The sequence below is a fragment of the Lithobates pipiens genome, unplaced genomic scaffold (genome assembly GCF_037356315.1).
Source record: "Lithobates pipiens isolate NorthernLeopardFrog02 unplaced genomic scaffold, aLitPip1_a1.2 Scaffold_22, whole genome shotgun sequence".
Classification (NCBI taxonomy): domain Eukaryota; kingdom Metazoa; phylum Chordata; class Amphibia; order Anura; family Ranidae; genus Lithobates; species Lithobates pipiens.
The window spans coordinates 181,221,232-181,241,145 of record NW_027507784.1 but is presented as its reverse complement, the minus strand read 5'-3'; the positions used below and the strand labels follow the sequence as shown (position 1 = coordinate 181,241,145).

The 19,914-nt window shown below is 44.2% G+C and overlaps 1 protein-coding gene across 3 annotated transcripts in view; it reads right to left on the bottom strand.

The window, feature by feature from the left end:
• Nucleotides 1–19,475, bottom strand: part of SF3B1 (splicing factor 3b subunit 1) — a 107,037-nt gene extending 87,562 nt beyond the window's left edge. For all 3 annotated transcript variants that reach the window (XR_013261860.1, XM_077448705.1, XM_077448707.1), the window contains exons 1-2: nucleotides 19,337–19,475; nucleotides 3,025–3,191 (exon numbers count right to left, since the gene is read on the bottom strand). Coding sequence is in view for 2 of the 3 variants with exons in the window: in XM_077448705.1 (XP_077304831.1) it covers nucleotides 3,025–3,191; nucleotides 19,337–19,364 (195 nt within the window). In the remaining variant the exon portion in view is untranslated. The remainder of the gene's footprint in view (nucleotides 1–3,024; nucleotides 3,192–19,336) is intronic.
• Nucleotides 19,476–19,914: the final 439 nt, after the last annotated feature.

The following is a 19,914-nucleotide window of genomic DNA, read 5'->3' as shown; positions in this document are numbered from 1 at the left end:
TTCGGCTGACCAATTCTCCAGCCACAAGATTTTGAGTATGCACTAGTCTTAGCATAAGCCGTGAGGCTTGAAATGATAGAATCTTTCATAACATCCACTGTAAAACATAGTGCATCTGATACACCAGCCCATTGCTGGGCCTGCTGATCAGGAAGAATCTTAAGTATCTCCACAAACTGTTCCTTTATGGACTGAGATACACAAATTGCCGCAAGAACTGGCTGCGCTACTGAACTTGCCAGAGACACGTTGTTCTCAAAAAGAAATTCCAACTTTTTATCTGTTGGATCATTTAGGCCCTTTTCACACTGGTGCGGTTTTCAGGCGTTACAGCGCTAAAAATAGCACCTGAAAAAACCGGCCCCTTTCACTCCAGTGTGAAAGCCGGAGGGCTTTCACACTGGAGCGGTGCGCTGGCAGGACGGTGAAAAAAGTCCTGCTAGCCGCATCTTTGGAGCGGTGAAGGAGCGATGTATTCACCACTCCTAAACCGCTCCTACCCATTGAAATCAATGGGACAGCGCGGCAATACCGCCGGCAAAGCGCCGCTGCAGCGGCGCTATGCGGGCAGTTTTAACCCTTTTTCGGCCGCTAGCGGGGGTTAAAACCACCCTGCTAGCGCCCGCAGACCGCCTCTAAAAATAGCGGCGCTTTACCACCGATGGCCGCACCGCCCCAGTGTGAAAGGGGCCTTAACATCTGCACATTATCCACCGGACATGTGAGATTTTTGTTCACGAGGCAATTGCAACATAAAATTTCTGGACCCCCCCCCCACCATTTCTTATAGAATTCCTCCTCCATAGGATACAGTGTAGAATTTATTTTTTATTTTTTTCCCTCCCAAAAAAAAAAAAAAAAAAAAAAAAAAAACCTGCTTATCCGGGTGTTCCCATTCCGAATATATCAGCTTTTTTTAGCCATTAATGACTAGGAAAAGCATCCCCAGATGAGGGAGGCTTTAGTGATCCCGAACCAGAGGTGGGTTCATCAAAAGACTGCGCTAAAGGCAGCAAAAAGGTTGAACCAACCAACCACCCAGTGAAGAAAGGAAGGAAAAAAAAAGAAAAAAAAAAAACCCCATCACTACCTGGGGCTGACCGGGAACCTTGGCGCCTGCATCCGCCATCACTGTCGATGACTGACTCCTCCATTTTGAAGGCTGCAGCAGCCCGTGTGCTCTTCAAATGAAGCTCCTGGTGTCCAACGCTCAGGAGCTGAAGGAAGTCCTGCCCAGATAACCTGCCCCCTTCCTCCTGCGTTCCACCAGCCAGAACCACGTGCTGCTACGCCCCGCTGGAAGTCTCCAACCCCCCCCAGGACTCGGCGCCAATATGCCGAGACATGGCATGGACACCATCTGAGCACACCCGCCCCCCACCCTTACTCCTGTGAGCCAGCAAAGCAACGGGCACTGGAGCAACCACCCCGTCATGCAGGAGGGAGCTGGGTGGAAGACAGAAAAATGAAAGGTACTGCCAAAACCCCCTTTGAGTGAGTGCAGCCCCTCTGGTTCCCCAGCAGGGCTTCCACTAAAACGGATCGTGGTGGAAGCAGCCGATTTTAAAGGGGCATTGTCATGCAGTGTTTCCTGTTAAGAGGTGGAGCTACACTCTCTCCAAGGTGCCATCCTGAAAGGCAAAAGGAAGAGGAAGAAGATAATAATCTAAAGATAGTTTTCTATTTGAGATACATTAATCATTTAGTTAATTCAGCATGGAATGTAGCTTAGTTATATAGCATGAGGCAGTTTATTTTTTTTTTTTTTTTTTTTTTTTTTTTTTTTTTTAATGTGGACCCAGCTTTTTATATTTAGTTTAGGGTCTTTTGTTTGTTCTTTTCCAAAGAGATTTTGTTTATGCACTTCAGCTACTAAACATTGAGGTTTAAGCAAATACAAGAACTCGTAACAGAAGGTTATTATTTTAATTAAAAGAAATTGAGTAGTTCAACAATGTGCAAACCTAAAACCGGTTCCGATATAACCTGACTGCTTATTATCCTGCATTTTTTTGCAAATATTAAAGATTCTATTAGCAAGAAAGAGTCCTTACATTTAAAGAGCACTTGTCATTTCAGACCCATCATGGCAGCGCCTGTTAGCGGGTATCCACTCACCTGCTGTCGCCACGTCTGTCCCTCGCCTTGTTGTGTCATTGCTGCATCACCAGTCATCCCACCAAAGTGAATGGGACTGTCGGTAAACAGCGGGTCAGAGCAGGAGCCACTGTGGGACAGTGATGGCAGTTGCCCTTTAAAAATTATGATTTAAATAAAGCCCTTTTACTAGTGATTTAAATTGAGTTGGTTTAATTCAAATCTGCTCTGCACATGGGAGGGAAAAAAATAAATTGAGGAATCCACCTACTTCCTGCATGAGACTGTGCAGGCCAGACATCGGGTAGAACCAGAACTATATAAATCAATGTTCTGGGTAGATGCACATTTGATAATTTAGATGGGGGTTTTAACAGTGTCTTATTTTGGTTCCTGTTAAGGAAGAGGCAATCATCTCTCAAGTTGACACCCAAACTGCACAACAACATTACTATAAGACTTTCTCATGAATGCAAATTAAAAAATTGTCAGTCACTCATTGCGTTGGAAGTAATGCCTATGTAAAGATTATCGTGTTTAAAGAAGTACAGTGAAAAATTCATTTTTTTTTTAAACAAAAAGTGATGAATGTGGTTTGAGGATGGATTCACACCATTGTGGGTTCCCTGCATCCAATTTGCAACAGTAGGCGATTTTGACCAGATCTCCATGGAGCCGGTTCACATATCTCCGCAGCAGGTCTGGTACGTTTTGCACAAAAGATGTGCGTCTTTTGGGGCGTTTCCGGTCCGAATTCAGCCCTAAAGTCTGGCTGAAATCGGACATGAAACGGTGAACCAGGACACACTGCTATGACCCCTGCAGTGAGACGGATGCAGTGATGGTGTGTACCCAGCAGTAAGCTTCCTCAAAGCACAGATTACAGGATGTCAATTTTACAAAGGGGGGGGGGTAAGGAACACTTACATCTTCTTGCTCATTTGTTGCTATAGATGTCAAATATCCTGAAAATCTACTGTCACTTCCACCATATATATCCCGGTCAAAGTAACCTGTTGAATCAAGTCCAACTCCTTGGGTTTCATCGAGTGCTGCCTTCTTTCCTTGAATTTCAATTATCTGTGCTTCAATATCTGAAGATAAGAATGTAATAGCATATAAAAAGCATTAAATACAGTTAAACAGGAAATATTTAACAATTCAAATTTTCAAATTACAGTGCATGCAGCAGCAATCACAGGTAGTCACTGGCTGTGTAAACAACCACGAATAGACAAATAGCTGCGCCCACCAATAACCTGTCATTGTAGTGTACAGGCTCGGCAGCCACAGCCAAACACTCAGATCTCAGACACAGCGGCAGGGATCAATAAATTTGTGCCGCTGCAATAAAACAGCTGTGCCAATGCAGCCCTAGGAATCTGGTACAGAGGAAAAATATGCCCTTGGCAATATAAGTGCATAAAGTTCAAAGATAAAAATTGTGGTGGTGGTGGTGGTGGAGGGGGGGGGGGTGTTAAGATAGTCATTATGGAGGCCTGCAGGTGAGGAATATCAGGAGGTAGAGAATGCCCTGTGCCGTGTATATGGCAGGTTTGGGGGGATGTGATGGTCTCCTCCTCGAGTCCAGGGTTGGGGATGTGATAGTGCTTTTTGTATAATTAAAGTGGAGTTCCACCCAAAAGTGAAACTCCCACTTTGGAGTCCTGATCCCCTTACATGCCACAACTGGCATTCTCCCCCCGATGCACTAAAGGGTACAGGCATTCACACACACTGCTGCTGGGAGGTCAGGATGGATTACAATCCACAGCTGATAAACAGCCCTGTGAAGTTCACTGTACTGTTTGTGCTGACAGTTCACCTGGGCTTCCCCATTTGCACCTTCCAGCACACTAGGAGTTAACAGTGGAACGTTGCACGGAGCGCGTGTACAAGGTGTATGCAGAGCACTAACTCGTATGTACAACTGTTAAAATAACAGTTTTCATAAATCCTGCGTTACAATCCTTTAAGTGCCCCACTGTATGTGCTTTTTAAAAAAAAATATGAAGTTAGTGGGGACGGAAAGTATTCAGACCCCCTTCCATTTTTCAGCCGTTTGCTAAAATCATTTAACCACTTGGTGCCCACACTACATCATATGACATCATGGGCTTTGTGGCGGTATATCTGAATGATGCCTGAGACCACAGACATCAGCATTTTCAGCCACCGATTCCCTGCACCATAAGAATGATCATAGCGCCCCCCCCCCCCCCCCCGCGCAGCCCTCCGGTGCTTGTACCGACTCACCGCTTCCATCGGTGAGTCAGTCACAGGATTCCCCGACCCCCGGATGATACCATAGAGATTTTTGGTGGACCAGATCGTCCCCGGAGTCTCTATGATCATTCAGAGGATAACATCGCGCCTGGCCCCTGCATTCAAATTAACGGCGCCGATTTGGCTGGGAAGCCAGGATCATTTTTTTATTTTATTTTTTATTTTAGGCTTCCCATCCTAGGAGGTGAGATAGGGGTCTTATTGACCCCATATCTCACTGTAAATAGGTCCGATCATGCCATATTCCTATTACAAGGGATGTTTACATTCCTTGTAATAATAATAATTTGATTACTTTTATTCCTATTTTTTTTTAAAGCGTCAAACTAAAAAAAAAAAAAAATTTAAAGCGCCCCTGTCCCCGTGAGCTCGTACGCACACGCAAGTCCCGCCCACATATGAAAACGGTGTTCAAACCACACATGTGAGGTATCGCCGCAAACGTTAGAGCGAGAGCAATAGACACATGAGCGGCATTGAACACTGAGAAATGCGGTATGTAGCGCCATATTTTTTTTTTTTTAAAAGCACATACAGTGGGGCACTTAATGGATTGTAACACAGGATCTATGAAAACAGTTATTTTAGTATAGTACATACGAGTTTGTAATCCACATACACCAGGAGAAAAGTGCGAGAGGAGAGAGGCGGGCCGGGTAGTCACACAAGTGGTGTACACACACAGTATGTAGAGTATATTGTATGTAAAAAAAATTTTTTTTTTTTTTTTCAACCACAGTGCAGTGGGGCACTTGATGCATTGTAATACAGGATTGAAACAGTTACTTTAACAGGTTCCCGACCAGCGCACGTCGATGTACGTCAGCAGAATGGCACGGGCAGGCATATTGGCGTACAGGTACATCCAATCTTCAATGTCGCCCTGCCATCGCAAGCGTGCTGCCGGTCGGGACCCCTACGAGTCCGGTCGCGGGTCCCGTGAACTCGATCGGTGCGGGCATACCCGTTGTAAACAGCATTTCTCCATTCTGCCTAGCAACTAGTGAGGCTGATCTCTGCTCCATGCGATTGGAGCAGAGATCAGTGTTCACTAAATGAAAGCCCAACCCCCCACAGTTGGAAACACACCCCTACACTGCCACCCACTGGTTAACCCCTTCACTGCCAGTGTCATTTACACAGGAATCACTGCATTTTTATAGCAATGATTGCTGTATAACTGACAATGGTCCCAAAAATGTCCGATGTGTCCGCTATAATGTCGAAGTCACAATAAAAAAAAAAAAAAAAAGCCATAAAACTATCCCTATTTTGTAAACGCTATAACTTTTGCGCAAACCAATCGCTTATTGGGCGCAAAAAATAAAAACCGCAGGGGTGATCAAATACCACCAAAAGAAAGCTATTTGTGGAAAAAAAAAAAAAGGATGTCAATTTTGTTTGGGAGCCAAGTTGCACGACCGCGCAATTGTCATTTAAAGCGACACAGTCCCAAATCGCAAAAAGTGGTCTGGTCTTTGACCAGCAAAATGGTCCGGTCTGTAAGTGGTTAACAACTATACGCTCGAAGCAAGTCGGGATGACGGCACCTGCCAAACGATTTTTCCGGTTGTATGCATCAATGCCGCATCAGGGTCACCCAAATTGCGATGCTTCGATTTCAGCACCCCTAGTACACACCTGTCATTATTCAAAGTGCCTCTGATTAACCCCAAATAAAGTTCAGCTGTTCTAGTAGATCTTTTCTGATATTTTCAAGAGAGGAAGCCGCGCACGTGGGAGGGAAGAAACTTGCGTTCCAAACTGGCCCACAGGAAGTACCCGTGGGGGTCACTTCCGGGACACGCAACGTCATCAGCGGGCACAACTTCCAGTCTCTAAACAGTGCGAACAGGGACACTTGGTGGTTTCCATTTGGAGAGGACACAGCACAGCCATGGAACAAAAATCCTAAGTTAGACGCATCTCTTTCAAGTTTAAAAAAATAAAATAAAAATTTAAGACCCAGCGTTCGACGATATGGGCACGCTTAGAGATCCGATGGGGTTCTTGGCTAATTCTTCTGCAGAGTCGGTAAGAATAACAGCTAGGACCTCAGGCTTAGTAAATTCGACTTAATATGGCATAAAACCTGGTCAGGCGATGCTTCCTCAAAGTTGCATCTATGTGGTCTTCCCTTCACAAGTGATCATCTTTTTGACCCAGGTCTGCAAGAGGTGCTGGAACACACGGCAGATAGAATAAAAATTAAAAAAAAAAATAAAAAAGCCTTTCCAGAGAAGAAAAAAAAAAAAAAAAAGTTAGTGACCAAAGTAGGCGGCAAGTCCTAGAGAAAGGGACAATAGGCCCAAAAAAATAAATAAATAAAATATACACACATTGAACGGGGCACAAGAGCAGAGGTAGAGGGAGCGTCTTGTTTAACCCTTAACAACTTGCCACAATGACTCATGTCTCCCAGTGGGAGGAAGATTGAGGGCCTGTTTCCCACAGTGGGCAGCAGTCACCTCAAGTCCATTCATCCTGGACCTAGTGACCAATGGGTAAAGGCTGGAATTATGCAAGCCACCAGATCGATTATTGGTCACCTTTCATCCCCAAGATCGGGTAAAAGCAAGGGCCCTGGGTCTCCAAATTGGAGACTTGTTAGGTCCCGATCCCAGTTCCCTGGTCGGATCAGGGCAAGGGATTTTAATCCCATATATTTGATAGAAAGCCATCAGGAAAAATATCGGCTTATTCTGTTCCTCTGGTCTCTAAACCATTCGATCAGGTACAAGCCCTTTCATATTAAGAGGGTGTTCTCAAAGGCCTGCTTTACCCAAACGGCTTCATAGCCACTTTGGATTTGAGGGATGCCTATCAGCACATCCCTATTCACCCAGCCTGATGAATTTGTCACTTTCAAATTTCAAGCCCTCCCCTTCGGTCTGTCCTCAGCCCCACGCATTTTTACAAAGGTGTTGGGGGAGGTGCTGGCTCCACTAAGGTTAAAGGCAATAACTATTATCCCTTACCTGGACGACCTTCTACTGGTGGCAGAGTCATACCAAAAGTTATTAGCAGATCTCCAGACTGTACAGGATTTCCTTCGGTCTCTAGGCTGGTTAATGAAGAGAAGTCTTCCTTAATTCCAGCCCAGAAAGTGTCATATGGGGTAGGAATTTTGCTCAGTAGACCAAATAGTTTTTCTCCCACAGAAAGTCTCAAGAACGATGCAAACAATGTCAGCCTTACAGACCAACCGATCTCGCTGAGAGGGTTTCAAGAGTAGTGACCTCTTGCTTTCCCGCAGTGCTATGGGCAAGATTTCATCAATGCCCATTACAGCCATTTCTAAGGAACTGGGACAGAGACACAAGTTCCCTGGATTCAAGGGACTTGTTACCCTCCAGGGTAAAAAGAAACTTGTGGGAGGATGCACTTGTACCTAACAAGAGGTCTACCATGGTCCATTCCTATATCCCAGAGGATCACAATGGATGCGAGTTCCTGGGGATGGGGAGCCCACCTCAGCAACACAATGGCACAGGAAGAATGGTCCTCAAGGGAAGCCAGGGTTTCATCGAATCAGAGAGAGCTTCTAGCAGGTCAGAGAGCCTTGCAGTAATTTCAAATGGAAATCTCCAAATTCTTTCCAACAATATCACTACGGTTGCATACCTCAAACAGGGAGGTACAAGGAGTCGAATACTTCTATCTATCGCCCAGGAGATTTTATCATGGGCAGAAGGGAATCTAGCCTCAATTGCAGCAGTGTACCTGAAGGGGGACACAAAACTGTCTGCCAGATCTCAGCCGCTACAGGAGTATGGTCGAGACAATTGGTCCCTTCATCCTAAAATCTTTGCGGGTCTCACTAACAGATGGGGATGTCCCAAAACGGACCTGTTCGCAGATCAGAACAAATGCAAGACAGAAGTTATTTTCTCTGAACCCAGTGGATCGATCATTGGGGGAATGCCCTGGCGAATCCATGGCCATTCGGCCTCTGTTACGCCTTCCCGCCGATCAGGCCAATTATGGAAGTTTCTTCTAGAAGAAACAGATCTCATCCCAATAGCCCCTTTCTGGCCCAAGAAACCGCTGAGTTTTCTGAAGTAAGAAGACTTATCGCAGGGTCCAGTGTCGCTGGTGGTTTCCTTAAGCTTGATGGCCTGGTATCAGAAGAAAAGATACTAAGCTCCCAGGGGTTCTCTGACGAAGTAGTCAAGACCCTGGTAAAATGCAGAAAAGCAGTCACTAGAGCTATATAGTCCAAGGTTTGGAAGAAATGGAATTCATGGTTATCTGAAAAATCAAAGATTAACTCATTATTTTCCTTCAATTTTGGAATTGTTTCAAGATGGTGTCAACAAAAGGTCTTTCAGTTCTAATAAAAAAAAAAAAAAAAAAAAAAGGGGGGGGGGGGGGGGGAGGGTACAGGCAGCAGCTCTCAGTGTTATGTTCCAATTTTACCTTGGAAAATCCCACTATAGCTAGATTCTTCAAATCAATTTCTAGGTCCAGGCCAGTAGTGGTTAGAAGTTGTCCAACCTGGGACCTGTCCCTGGTGCTTCAAACTCTGGTAGAATTTTTGAGCCCCTAGAAGGGCCATGTTTGTCCTCTTCAGGAGAACACAATGGAAAGAGTGCATCTAAAGCCACCTTGGCTAGTTGGATAAAGCAAACTAATTTCTGAACCTTACAAAATTAGGGAAGTTCCCCTGCCTTTGTTGCTGCGCACTCAACAAGAGCCTTGTCTTGCGTCTTGGGCTGAGAGGGCTGGAGCCTGACTTGAACAAATGTGCAGGGCTGGCACATGGTCCAGTTTTTTGACCTTCATTATACATTATCGCCTGGATATCCTATCTGCTCAGGAGGACGCATTTGGTCTTAAGGTCCTTCAAGCAGTTCCTCCCTAGACTGGTAAGTTGTGGCTCATTGTCTCATAGGCTGTCCTGGAAGACGCTTAGAGAAAAGCTGAGTTAGACTTACTGGTAACGCCTTTTCTGAGAGTCTTCCAGGACAGCCAGATTCCCACCCGGTTGTCGGGAAGTTATGTCTAGGATTTACAGGGACGTCCTACGGTTCTCAAGAATACTAACATGTGGCCTGGAGGACCCCACTTTTATTTGGCGGGGGTTAACGCATTTCCTGTCCTGGTAGGAGGAGCCCTGGGTCTCATGGGCTATCCTGGAAGACTCCCAAGAAAGGAGTTAGCCGCAAGTCGAACTCAGGTTTTTTTTTCAGAAATTACATTTTATAACTGAATTTTTAAAAAGGTAGTGACATTTTTAAATCAGTGAATGTACAATAATATATATTCTCGTCCGAAAACTGCTGCAAAAACCTACAACATGCTTTTCTGCAGCTTCTCCATTGAAGTACAGTTTGGAGCTCATAAGTTTACATACCCTGGCAGAATTTATGATTTCTTGGCCATTTTTCAGAGAATATGAACAAAAATAATAAATAATAATTATTATTTCACTCATGGTTAGTGTTTGGCTGAAGCCAACTGTGTTTATTTATTTAAATCATAATGGCAACAGAAACTGCCCAAATGACCCGTGATCAAAAGTTTACATACCCCAGTTCTTAATACCATGTATTGCCCTTTAACCTCAATGACAGCTTGAAGTCTTTTGTGGTATTTGTGGATGATGCCCTTTATCTTCTCAGATGGTAAAGCTGCCCATTTCTCTTGGCAAAAAGTTCCTGTAAATTCTTGGGCTGTCATGCAAGAACGTTTGAGATCTCCCCAGAGAGGCTCAATGATATTTGAGGTCAGGAGACTGAGATGGCCAATCCAGAACCTTCATTTTATTCTGCTGTAGACAATGACAGGTCAACTTGGCCTTGTGTTTTGGATAGTCGTCATGTTGGAATGTCCAATTACGTCCCAAGCACAGCTTCCTGGCTGATGAATGCAAATGTTCCTCCAGTATTTTATAACATACTGCATTCATCTTGCCATCAATTTTGAGCAAATTTCCTGTCCCTTTGTAGCTCACACACCCAAAACATCAGCAATCCACCTCCGTGTTTCACAGTAGGAATGTTACACTTTTCATCATAAGCCTTGTTGACTTCTCTCCAAATGTAGCATTTATGGTTGTGGCCAAAAAGCTCAAATTTTGGTCTCATCACTCCAAATGACTTTGTGCCAGAAGGTTCAAGGCTTGTGTTCGTGCTGTTTGGCATATTGTAAGCCGAATACTTTGTAGCATTGCTTAGTAATGGCTTTCTTCTGGCAACTCGTCCATGCAGCACATCTTTCTTCAAGTGCCTCCTTATTAGGAGGTTGACCGATATGGGTTTTTCTCTGGCCGATGACTATTTAGAAATTGGGGCAGAAAATAAAATAAAAAAATAAATAAAAACACACACCTCACCCACTACACTCTTCCCCGTTTGCTGCTGTCACTCTACAACACACTTGATGTCCTCAGTACAGATAGTACTGGTTGGCTCTGGCAGGTTTCACACTGAGCTGAGTGTAACTGTGTGAAACTGAAAACAGAGGAGATGTCAGAATTGAGCTTAATGTCGGCGGGACCCAGCAGCTATTAAACACCAGCCAATGATAGGGCTGCTCAAGAAAAGGGGCTGGCCCACATACACGTATCGGCCCACCCAGATCCCATTGGCTGGTATTTGATAGCTGCTAGGTCCAGCCCACCGCCGACATCAAGCTCCATTCTGACAGATCCTCTCTCTCTCTCTCTCTCTCTCTCTCTCCTCTGTTACATGTCAGTTTCACACACTCAGTGGCTCTGGCGAGCATCAAGCGCCGTGCCAAGTGTGAAGAAGGGAGGAGGAATGGCAGTCAGTGTTAAATAATCGGCCTAATTTTGATAATAAATCGGCTGATGCCAATTTATCAAAACTGGGCAAATATCGGCCGATATAGCGGTCGACCTCTACTCCTTATAGTGCATAATGAAACAGCCACACCACAATTTTTCAGAGTACTGTATTTCACCTGAAGTTATTTGTGTTTTTCTTTGCATCTCAAAACAATTTTCCAGGCAGTTGTGACTGAAATGTTAGTCTACCTGACTGTGGTTTGGTTTCAACAGAACCCCTAATTTTCCACTTCTCGATTAGAGAGTTTGGCATTCTCAATTCCTTGGATACCTTTTTATATCCCTTCCCTGTTTTATACAGTTCAAATACCTATTCCTGCAGATGCTTTGACAATAGGATTTTTATAACAGCTTACCTGCAAAAACCTTTTCTTTTGAAGTACATCACAGGACACAGAGCCATCGTAATTACTATGTGGGTTATAGTCCACCTTCAGGTGCTGGACACCTAAACATGAACTTGTCTCCATATATAACCCCTCCCACTACTGGGAGTATCAGTTTTGTAGCAAAGCAATGTCCCATGATGTACTGCAAAAAAAAAAAAAAAAAAATTCCTTTTAAGAGGTAAGCCGTTATTAAAATCCTAATTTTCTTTAATCATACATCACGGGACACAGCCATAGTAATTACTATGTGGGATGTCCCAGAGCAATGCCAATTGAAGGGGAGGGAGACAACCAAAAGTAGGGTACCAAGAAATCAGAGGATTTATACCGCTGCCTGCAGTACACTGCACCCAAAAGGCAACATCCTCATGTCTTCTGACATCCACCAGATACATTTTACCAGATTCTATGGATTGAAGACCAAGTTGCAGCCTTGCGCCATGGAGGTTTGGTGATGCACTGCCCTCAAAGCACTAACAGAGGGTACAACTACCTCTGTAAACCATAAGCTTGAAGGATTAGTTGTCCAATCCATTTAGAAATAGTAGATTTCTATGCTTCCGGTCCTCTTTTAGGACCTTCAGGCAACACGAACATCTGTTTTCCTTCCATAGAACAGAGTTCTGGAAAAAATGAAGGTAGAACAATATCCTGGTTTAGATAAAAACCTGAGATTACCTTCAGTAAAGAGTTAGGATGAGGACACAATACTACATTATCCTTGTGAACAATAAAAATATGTCTCGTTACAAGAAAGCAGCCATTTCTGATACCCTTCTTGCAGCAATTATGGTTACCAGAAAAAGGACCAAGGGAATATGTTGTATCGGCCCAAAATGGCTGTTTTGTAATGCCGACAAAACTAAAATTCAAGTCACTAGGGTTCAGGGGTTACCCAACCGCAGATTAAGCAGTGTTACCCCCTGAATAAAGTTACAAATGAAAGCATGCGAAGCAAGTGGTTGGAATAATACCAATAAGGCCAAGGAGTAGTCCTTAGAAAGCATTCAAGGCCTGCCTTATTTCTTACCTCATTCGGCAGAAAGTCAAGGATTCTACCTTTGACCTATTTCCTGGGGTGCATCTGTTTCCCAGACTCCATAATTATGGAGGCCAGCTCCTTTGCATTAAGCAAGGTAGAAACTACTGAACCCGACAGCCCACGCTTCTTCAGAGTGTGGATTACAATTAGAGGTCGACCGATATATCGGCCGATATTTGCCGTTTTTTAAATAATCGGCATCGGCCGATTTGTGCTGATAAAAAGCCGATTTAGAACTACAGCGGGACTTTGAAATGACTTCTGTATAGAAGTCAGTCTAAGTTGACTGAGTCGTCATAGCAACCCTTTCCTCCTCTCTGGGCAGGCTGCCAAGAAAAGAACAGAAAGATACAATGTTTACACTTCTGAATGAATAAAGTCATCTCAGTGTGTAGAAGTTCTCAGTTTAACCATTTAAAGACTAAATCTTTTCTGACACTTGTTGCTTACAAGTAAAAATCCTGTATTTTCTGCCAGAAAATCACTTAGACCCCCCCAAAAATGATATAGATTTTTTTAGCAGAGATCCTAGGGAATAAAATAGCGGTTGTTGCAATATTTTATGTCACACGGCATTTGCACAGAGGTCTTTCAAATGCATTTTTTTGGGGAAAAAAAATACACCATTTAAAAAATTAAAATAAAATAAAAAAAACAGTAAAGTTAGCCCATTTTTTTTTTGTCCAAAAGTTTTGACTACCTGTTTTTATATATATATATATATATATATATATATATATATATATATATATATATATATATATATATATATATATATATATATATATATATATATATATTTTTTTTTATCTAAATCATACATACAAGTAAACTGATTGGAGGTTTGTTTTGTTTAATAAATGTTTAAGTGTAAGAAATTTTCTGTATCACGTATGAAGGCCGCTTTCACACTGGAGCGGGCAGGCGTTGATGGTAAAACACAAGTTTTAGCGGCTCTTTACCATCATTTTAGCGGTGCTATTTGGCTGCTAGTGGGGCACATATAACCCAGCTAACGGCCAAGGAAGAGGTTAAATGCGCCCATGAAGCACTGCTGCCAAATCGCATTGCATGCGCTTCGGCAGTGGTGCCCATTCATATCAATGGGCAGGAGTCGTGGAGGAGCGGTATACACCACTCCAAACGTGCTGCTTGCAGGACTTTTTTTTTTTAAGATCCTGCCAGCGCATCGCCTCAGTGTGAAAGCACTCTGTCTTTCACACAGACTGCAGGGGAGCCATTTTACAGGCGCTATTTTTAGCCCAAAAGCGCCTTAAAACGCCCCAGTGGGAAAGGTGTGTTAGATCAAGGGGGATTAAAAGTAAATAAATAAATAAAATAAAATCGTCCTAACATATCGGCCCAAAAAAAAAAAAAAAAAAAAAAAAAAAAAAAAAAAAAAAATCGGCATCATATATCGGCTATCGGCCGCCATGATTTCTAAATATCGGCATTGGCCAGAGAAAAACCCATATCGGTCGACCTCTAGTTACAATAGCCAGACCGTTAAATTTAGCTTTTGTAAAGTAGGATGGAACAAGGGACTTTGCAAGAGAAAGTCTGGCCGAGATGGTAGGGTCCATGGGTCCTCTACTGCCATCTTTACGATCTCTGCATATCAAAGATTTCCTGGGCCCTGCTGGGGGCCACAAGAATCAATGACTTCCCTACCTGCTTGATCCTGCGAAGAAGTCGTGGACGCAGGCAGAATAGGAGGGAATGCATAAATCAGTGAGTACTGATTCCACGGGAAAAGCAGGGCATCTGATCCGCATGCTAGCAGATCCTTTGTTCTTGACACAAAGTTGTCAAATTCTTTGTTGAACCTGGGCGCAAACAGATCTATGTCTGGGATCCCCTATTTTTGACAGGAGGATATCGGGGTGAAGGAACCATTCTCCTGGGAACAACTGCTGGCAACTCAAGTAGTTTGCCTGCCAATTTTCTATTCCTAGAATGAAGACTGTCAATAGGCAAAGTACACAGTTTTCTGCCCAAGATAGGATACAATTCATCTTTCTCTGGGCCGCACAAATTCTTGTGCCCCCTTGGTGATTAATATAGGCCATTGATATGGCATCGTAGGATTGAATTCTAGCAGGAAAATACCATAAACTGAACGTTCAGGCCCTCAGGACCAAGAGCTCTGCCTGAATTTCTAAAATGTTAATGGGCAAGGCCATTTCTGATCTGGGCCCCTTCTCTTGGACAGTAGCCTCTTCCAGGACCATTCCCCAACCTAAACAAAAAAAAGGTTGGCATATGTTGTTACCACTTCCCAGGTGAAGGAAGGATTTTCCACTTAGTAGATTTTTTTGATATTAACCATAAACTGAGGCTCCAGCACACCCAGCCTACAGCACCTAGTATTTCCAGGTGATCTCATCCCAGGCCCAACCCTGCTCAGCCTCCAAGATCAGACGAGATCGGGCTGATGTGGCCATAGGCTTTAGAGTCAGACACATTGGGAACGTAGAGCTTGAACCCTTTGTTCCAAGCCGATATTAGAGACTGCTGCAAAACAGCATCCTGACACTGAGCATAAAGGAATGGCCTCGAATGAAGCCACCATCTTTCCCAACAACCTCATGCAAAGTTGAATAGAAGAAATTCATCTTGCTTCAACCACCTAAATCAGTTCCTTTATGGTTTTCTGTGGTAAAACCAACAGACGTCACCCTTCACGGTGGGTTTCGTTAACGAACCTTCAGGAATCGGGGACCCTCAGGGAACCCACAATCCTGGACCTGTAAAAAAAGAAAAAAAAAAAACTTTATGGACTTAATACCAAACGTACTGGACCCCGGGGTCCAGCACTTCAAAAAGAGAAGCGTTACAGGCAAAAACCTTGTTTCTTTGGATACGAGGCCCGGGTACCATTCAATTCGGCCTAAAATACACTTTGAATGGATCAAACTCCAGAAACATCAGTGCAGCACTGAATGAAAGATGCAAGGGTCTGTCAGGAGTCCAGAAACTCATTGACCTTTTATACACACACATTACAAGAAAACAGATCACAGGTGAGGATCATTACCTTTAATACCCATTCAAATCCCTTTGTGTGAACGTGTGTGCGCAAAAAAAATTAAAAAATAAAAATAAATAAATCACCAGGTAAACTTTTGATCAGGGTCATTTTGGGTAGTTTCTGTTGCCATTGTGATAGATAGATTATATATATATATAAAAAGTGTAAGAACCGGTTCACACTGCGGGCGATGCGAGGCGACACGACTCGCCGCGCTCTCGCAAGTCGCCCCCGTTCTGTACAATGGAACCGTTCTGAGAGGAGCGACTCGAGTCGCTCCGACTCAGAAAAAAGGTTCCTGTACTACTTCTGGGCGACCTGGGGGCGACTTGCATTGACTTCTATACAGAAGTCATCTGCAAGTTGCCGCTGAGGTCGCGGCGAGGCAAGTCGGTGTCGCCTCGCATCGCCTGCAGTGTGAACCGGCCCTAAATGGCTTCAACCAAACACTAAACATGAGTGAAAGAAAATGTTTGTGTGTTTTCATTCATATCCTCTGAAAAATGAGAAAGAAATTGTAAATTCTGCTGGGGTATGTAAACTTATGAGCACAACTGTATATTGAAAAAATAAAAAAAATAAAAGCACTATTTTGCATTGAAAAAGTCAAAATATGCAGCAGCTGAAAAAAGTATAGATGTGAAGGTGTCCTATAGGAAACCATGTTAAATGGAATGTAGTGTGTTTCTGCAAAAAGCACCAACAAATGCATAGGTGTAAACCAGGTCTAAGACGTTTAGTAGCAGCATACTTTTTTTGTATCACCTGTCATTTTGGGGTTAAAAAGATTAAATGTGCCCTTTATAGTACAAAAAGAGCAGATAAATCGCTATTATAAGGGGTTCATTTATACAGAGAGAATGGTTTAGCACAGAGCAGCCCTGATGCTTCTCTTCTGGGGTCCCCCACCAACGCTTCTGACTCCTCCTGCCTTTAGGCTGGGTTCACACTGCAGCGATACGGGAACGCCGCAAATCCGCGGTGGGTTCCCGCATCGCATACCTCCTGCCGGCAGTTCACACTGCCCTATGCGAACTGCTGGGAGTGTCAGTGAAATGTTAATGACACCACCAGATCAGTTCGCATATCGCAGTGCGATCTGCAAACTCGGACAGGAATCGGATCGCATGGTGTGAACACCCATGCGATCCGATTCTGCTGCGCACCAAAAAAAAGGGTCCTGTGCGAGTTTGGGGCGGGTGCAATGCGAATTCAGCCATACTATCTGTATGGCTGAACTCGCACCGCACAGAGATCGGATGCGATTTGCACTGCAGTGCGAATCACATCCAGTTCTCGTAGCCGCAGCAGTGTGAACCCAGCCTTAGAGTGCCCCAAAAGCAAGCGGCAAAGTATAGAGCAGTGGTTCTCAAACCTGTCCTCAAGTACCCACACCAACAGGCCATGTTTTGGGAATTTCTGTTAGATAAAATAGGTATCTAGGCTGCGAGTCTCACATATGTGGTATTCCCCATACACAGGAGGCATAGCAAAACGTGTAATGGGGTTTAAAGTTGTTGTAAAGGTTCGGTAAAAAAAAAAAAAAAAAAAAAAAAAAAAAAAAACACACCCACACGTCATACTTACCTCCACTGTGCAGTTGGTTTTGCACAAAGTGGCCCCTCCGCTGCGCTCCTGGTGCCTCCTCTTCTGAAGTACCCCATTGAAGAAATGCTCTCCTTCATGGATACCCCCGCGGGCGCGCTTCTGTGTCCTGTTGCTGCGTCCACAGACAGACAGCAGGACTCTGCTCCGCATCATTGGATTTGATCGACAGCAGCGGGAGCCAATAGCTGCGCTATCAATCTACCCAAACAAGAGCCGAGACACTGGCCAGAGAGGGTGTGCGTATCTCCGGCCCGAGTATGAACGGGCTCATGTGAGTAAAAACGGGACTGGGCACTACAATATGGAAGGCATTAAGGTGAAAAAAAAAAAAATAAAAAAAAAAATAAAAAAAAAAAAAAAAAAAAAAAACGGCAAGGCTTTATACCCCTTTAACCGCTTCAGGACCACCCACCGCAGTAGATCTACTGCGGCAGTGTGGCTGTTCTGCACCATAGCAAGTACCTAGAATATGATCTGACACTTCTGGGTCTGGGGTGTGCGTCGCTATCGACCCACTCCCGCTGTGATCCCATACAATGGGCGGGTACCGCAAACTCGATTTCCGTCAGCACCAGTGTTGCCAACCGTCAATATTTTTACTTTACAACCCAGCGTTCCAGTGAGTGCTGGAGGGGCAGAGCAGATAGTGATGACTGACAGTCACCAACTCTCTGCTAAGGGAGGTGTGAGAACCAAGTGTTCAGTCGCTCAGTTCCTAGCCATAGAGCTGGCGGGGGACCAATTCTACATCCACCTAGGCAAGTATGATTTTAAAATAAACAATTCCCATACTTCTCTTTTAAAAGCAGAATTAAACAGTCAAGCTTCCAAGTTACCTGAAAAAGCCTTAAATTTACACCGGAGCCGAGCCCAGCCACCATTGCCCCCAAACAAGCTTTCCATTGGTTAACACAAAACACTCAAACCTGGAAGACCTCAAGCTGGGACAAAAAAAAAAAAAACAAACACCACAAACACACACTGGGGTAGATTTCCTTAGGCCTGGTTCACAACCATGCAGATTGCAGTTGATGCAAGTGCTGCATTTTTGATGCGTTTCCATTGAAGTCTATGGAACCAAAAACGCAAGCTGCTGCAGGAAAAGTCAGTCCCTGATCAACTCAAAAAAAAAAAAAAATAATAATAAAAACGCACATATTGACAACGCAGAGATGTAACCATGGCATATAGGAAAACATGATAAATGGACTGTAGAGTGTTCTTGCAAGACTGAAAAGCGCATAGTTGTGAATCAGGCCTAAAATAAAGGTAAATAGACGGAGCACTTTGCAAGTAGTCACACTAATCTTCACTAATTTAGTGACTTTGGTGAAGATCCGCTGCCTTCCATCATCCAATCACGTGCAAGCAAAGATACTGTGTTTTTTTTCCTTGCACCAGATTGGGTATTACAAAGTGAAGCCCCACCACATTCCCTAAGCTCTGGGGGAACTTCCAAGGTGCACAGACCCCTTTAGCAAAATCAGACTAATTTTTATTGGATATTCTCTGTACAGTAAAGTTTTCTCTCTGACTTTACCTTAGTCAATAAGTAAAGTAACATTTCACAGACAGGAAGTGTGAATCAATCTACCCAATGGGCTCACAGACACCTGAGAGAAGCTGAGCTCTCTCCCACTCTATCCTAAACTAAGAGGACAATGCAGTCTCTGGTTGTAAGAGCTGTTGATAATAATGGGGGATCTCTGTGGTTGATTAGCAGTTGGCTGTGATCTGAGAAAACACGTGTGAGGTGACCACAATATGGGATTGGGGACACGGCGAGTGCTCGGCCTCTGGAGGAAGCGGAGGGACACACACCGATTAATGGCCAATGTGGAGACAAAGGCCGGAGCACACAGCTCTCCTCACCCCCACACACAGACAGACACGACCACTACACCAGCCCCCAATACGTCCTCCACCCCCTTCAATACACAGCCGCGGCGCCATTGTAGGAGCACAGCAGGCCCGCTCATAAGAAACCTTCGCAGCAAGCCCGCCAGATTACACACAAAGCACAGAACTCTATATTCCAGTCACGGAATCCTCCCCGCGTCCATTCTACATACCTTCGTGTGTTTTTGCGATCTTCGCCATGTTGCCAAAGGCCTGTACTACGACAAGGCTCTGTTGCTTCCGTTGGGTAAATACCGAATTGACTGCGCCTGCGCCTCTTCGCCTTAGGGTCGTGTACTGTATGGCAATGCTCCGCCCCCTGTGTGTGGTGGTCACGTGGTCCCAGCTGATCCTCAAGGACTGGAAATGTGTACACATGCGCTGTGTGGCCTCAATCTGTGTGAAAACATTTATATTAGACGCGTCGTGGTGTGCTGCACAGTGAAATAAATACATACCCTGTTTCCCTTAAAATAAGACCTAGTGTGATTGTCGGTGATAGCTGCAATAAAAGCCCTACCCCCCAAATAAGCCCTAGTTAAAGTCCTTGTAGGTCTTCTTTTCAGGGTAGGGCTTATTTTTGAGGAAACAGAGTAGGGCTTATTTGGGGGGTAGGGCTTTTATTGCAGCCAACACCGACAATCACGCTAGGTCTTATTTTAGGGGAAACAGGGTAGCACAACAATAGTGTATGAAGTTAGGGTAAAATTAAATTAAATTTGGTATTATTGAGTGTAGCAAGGTGTCTGGT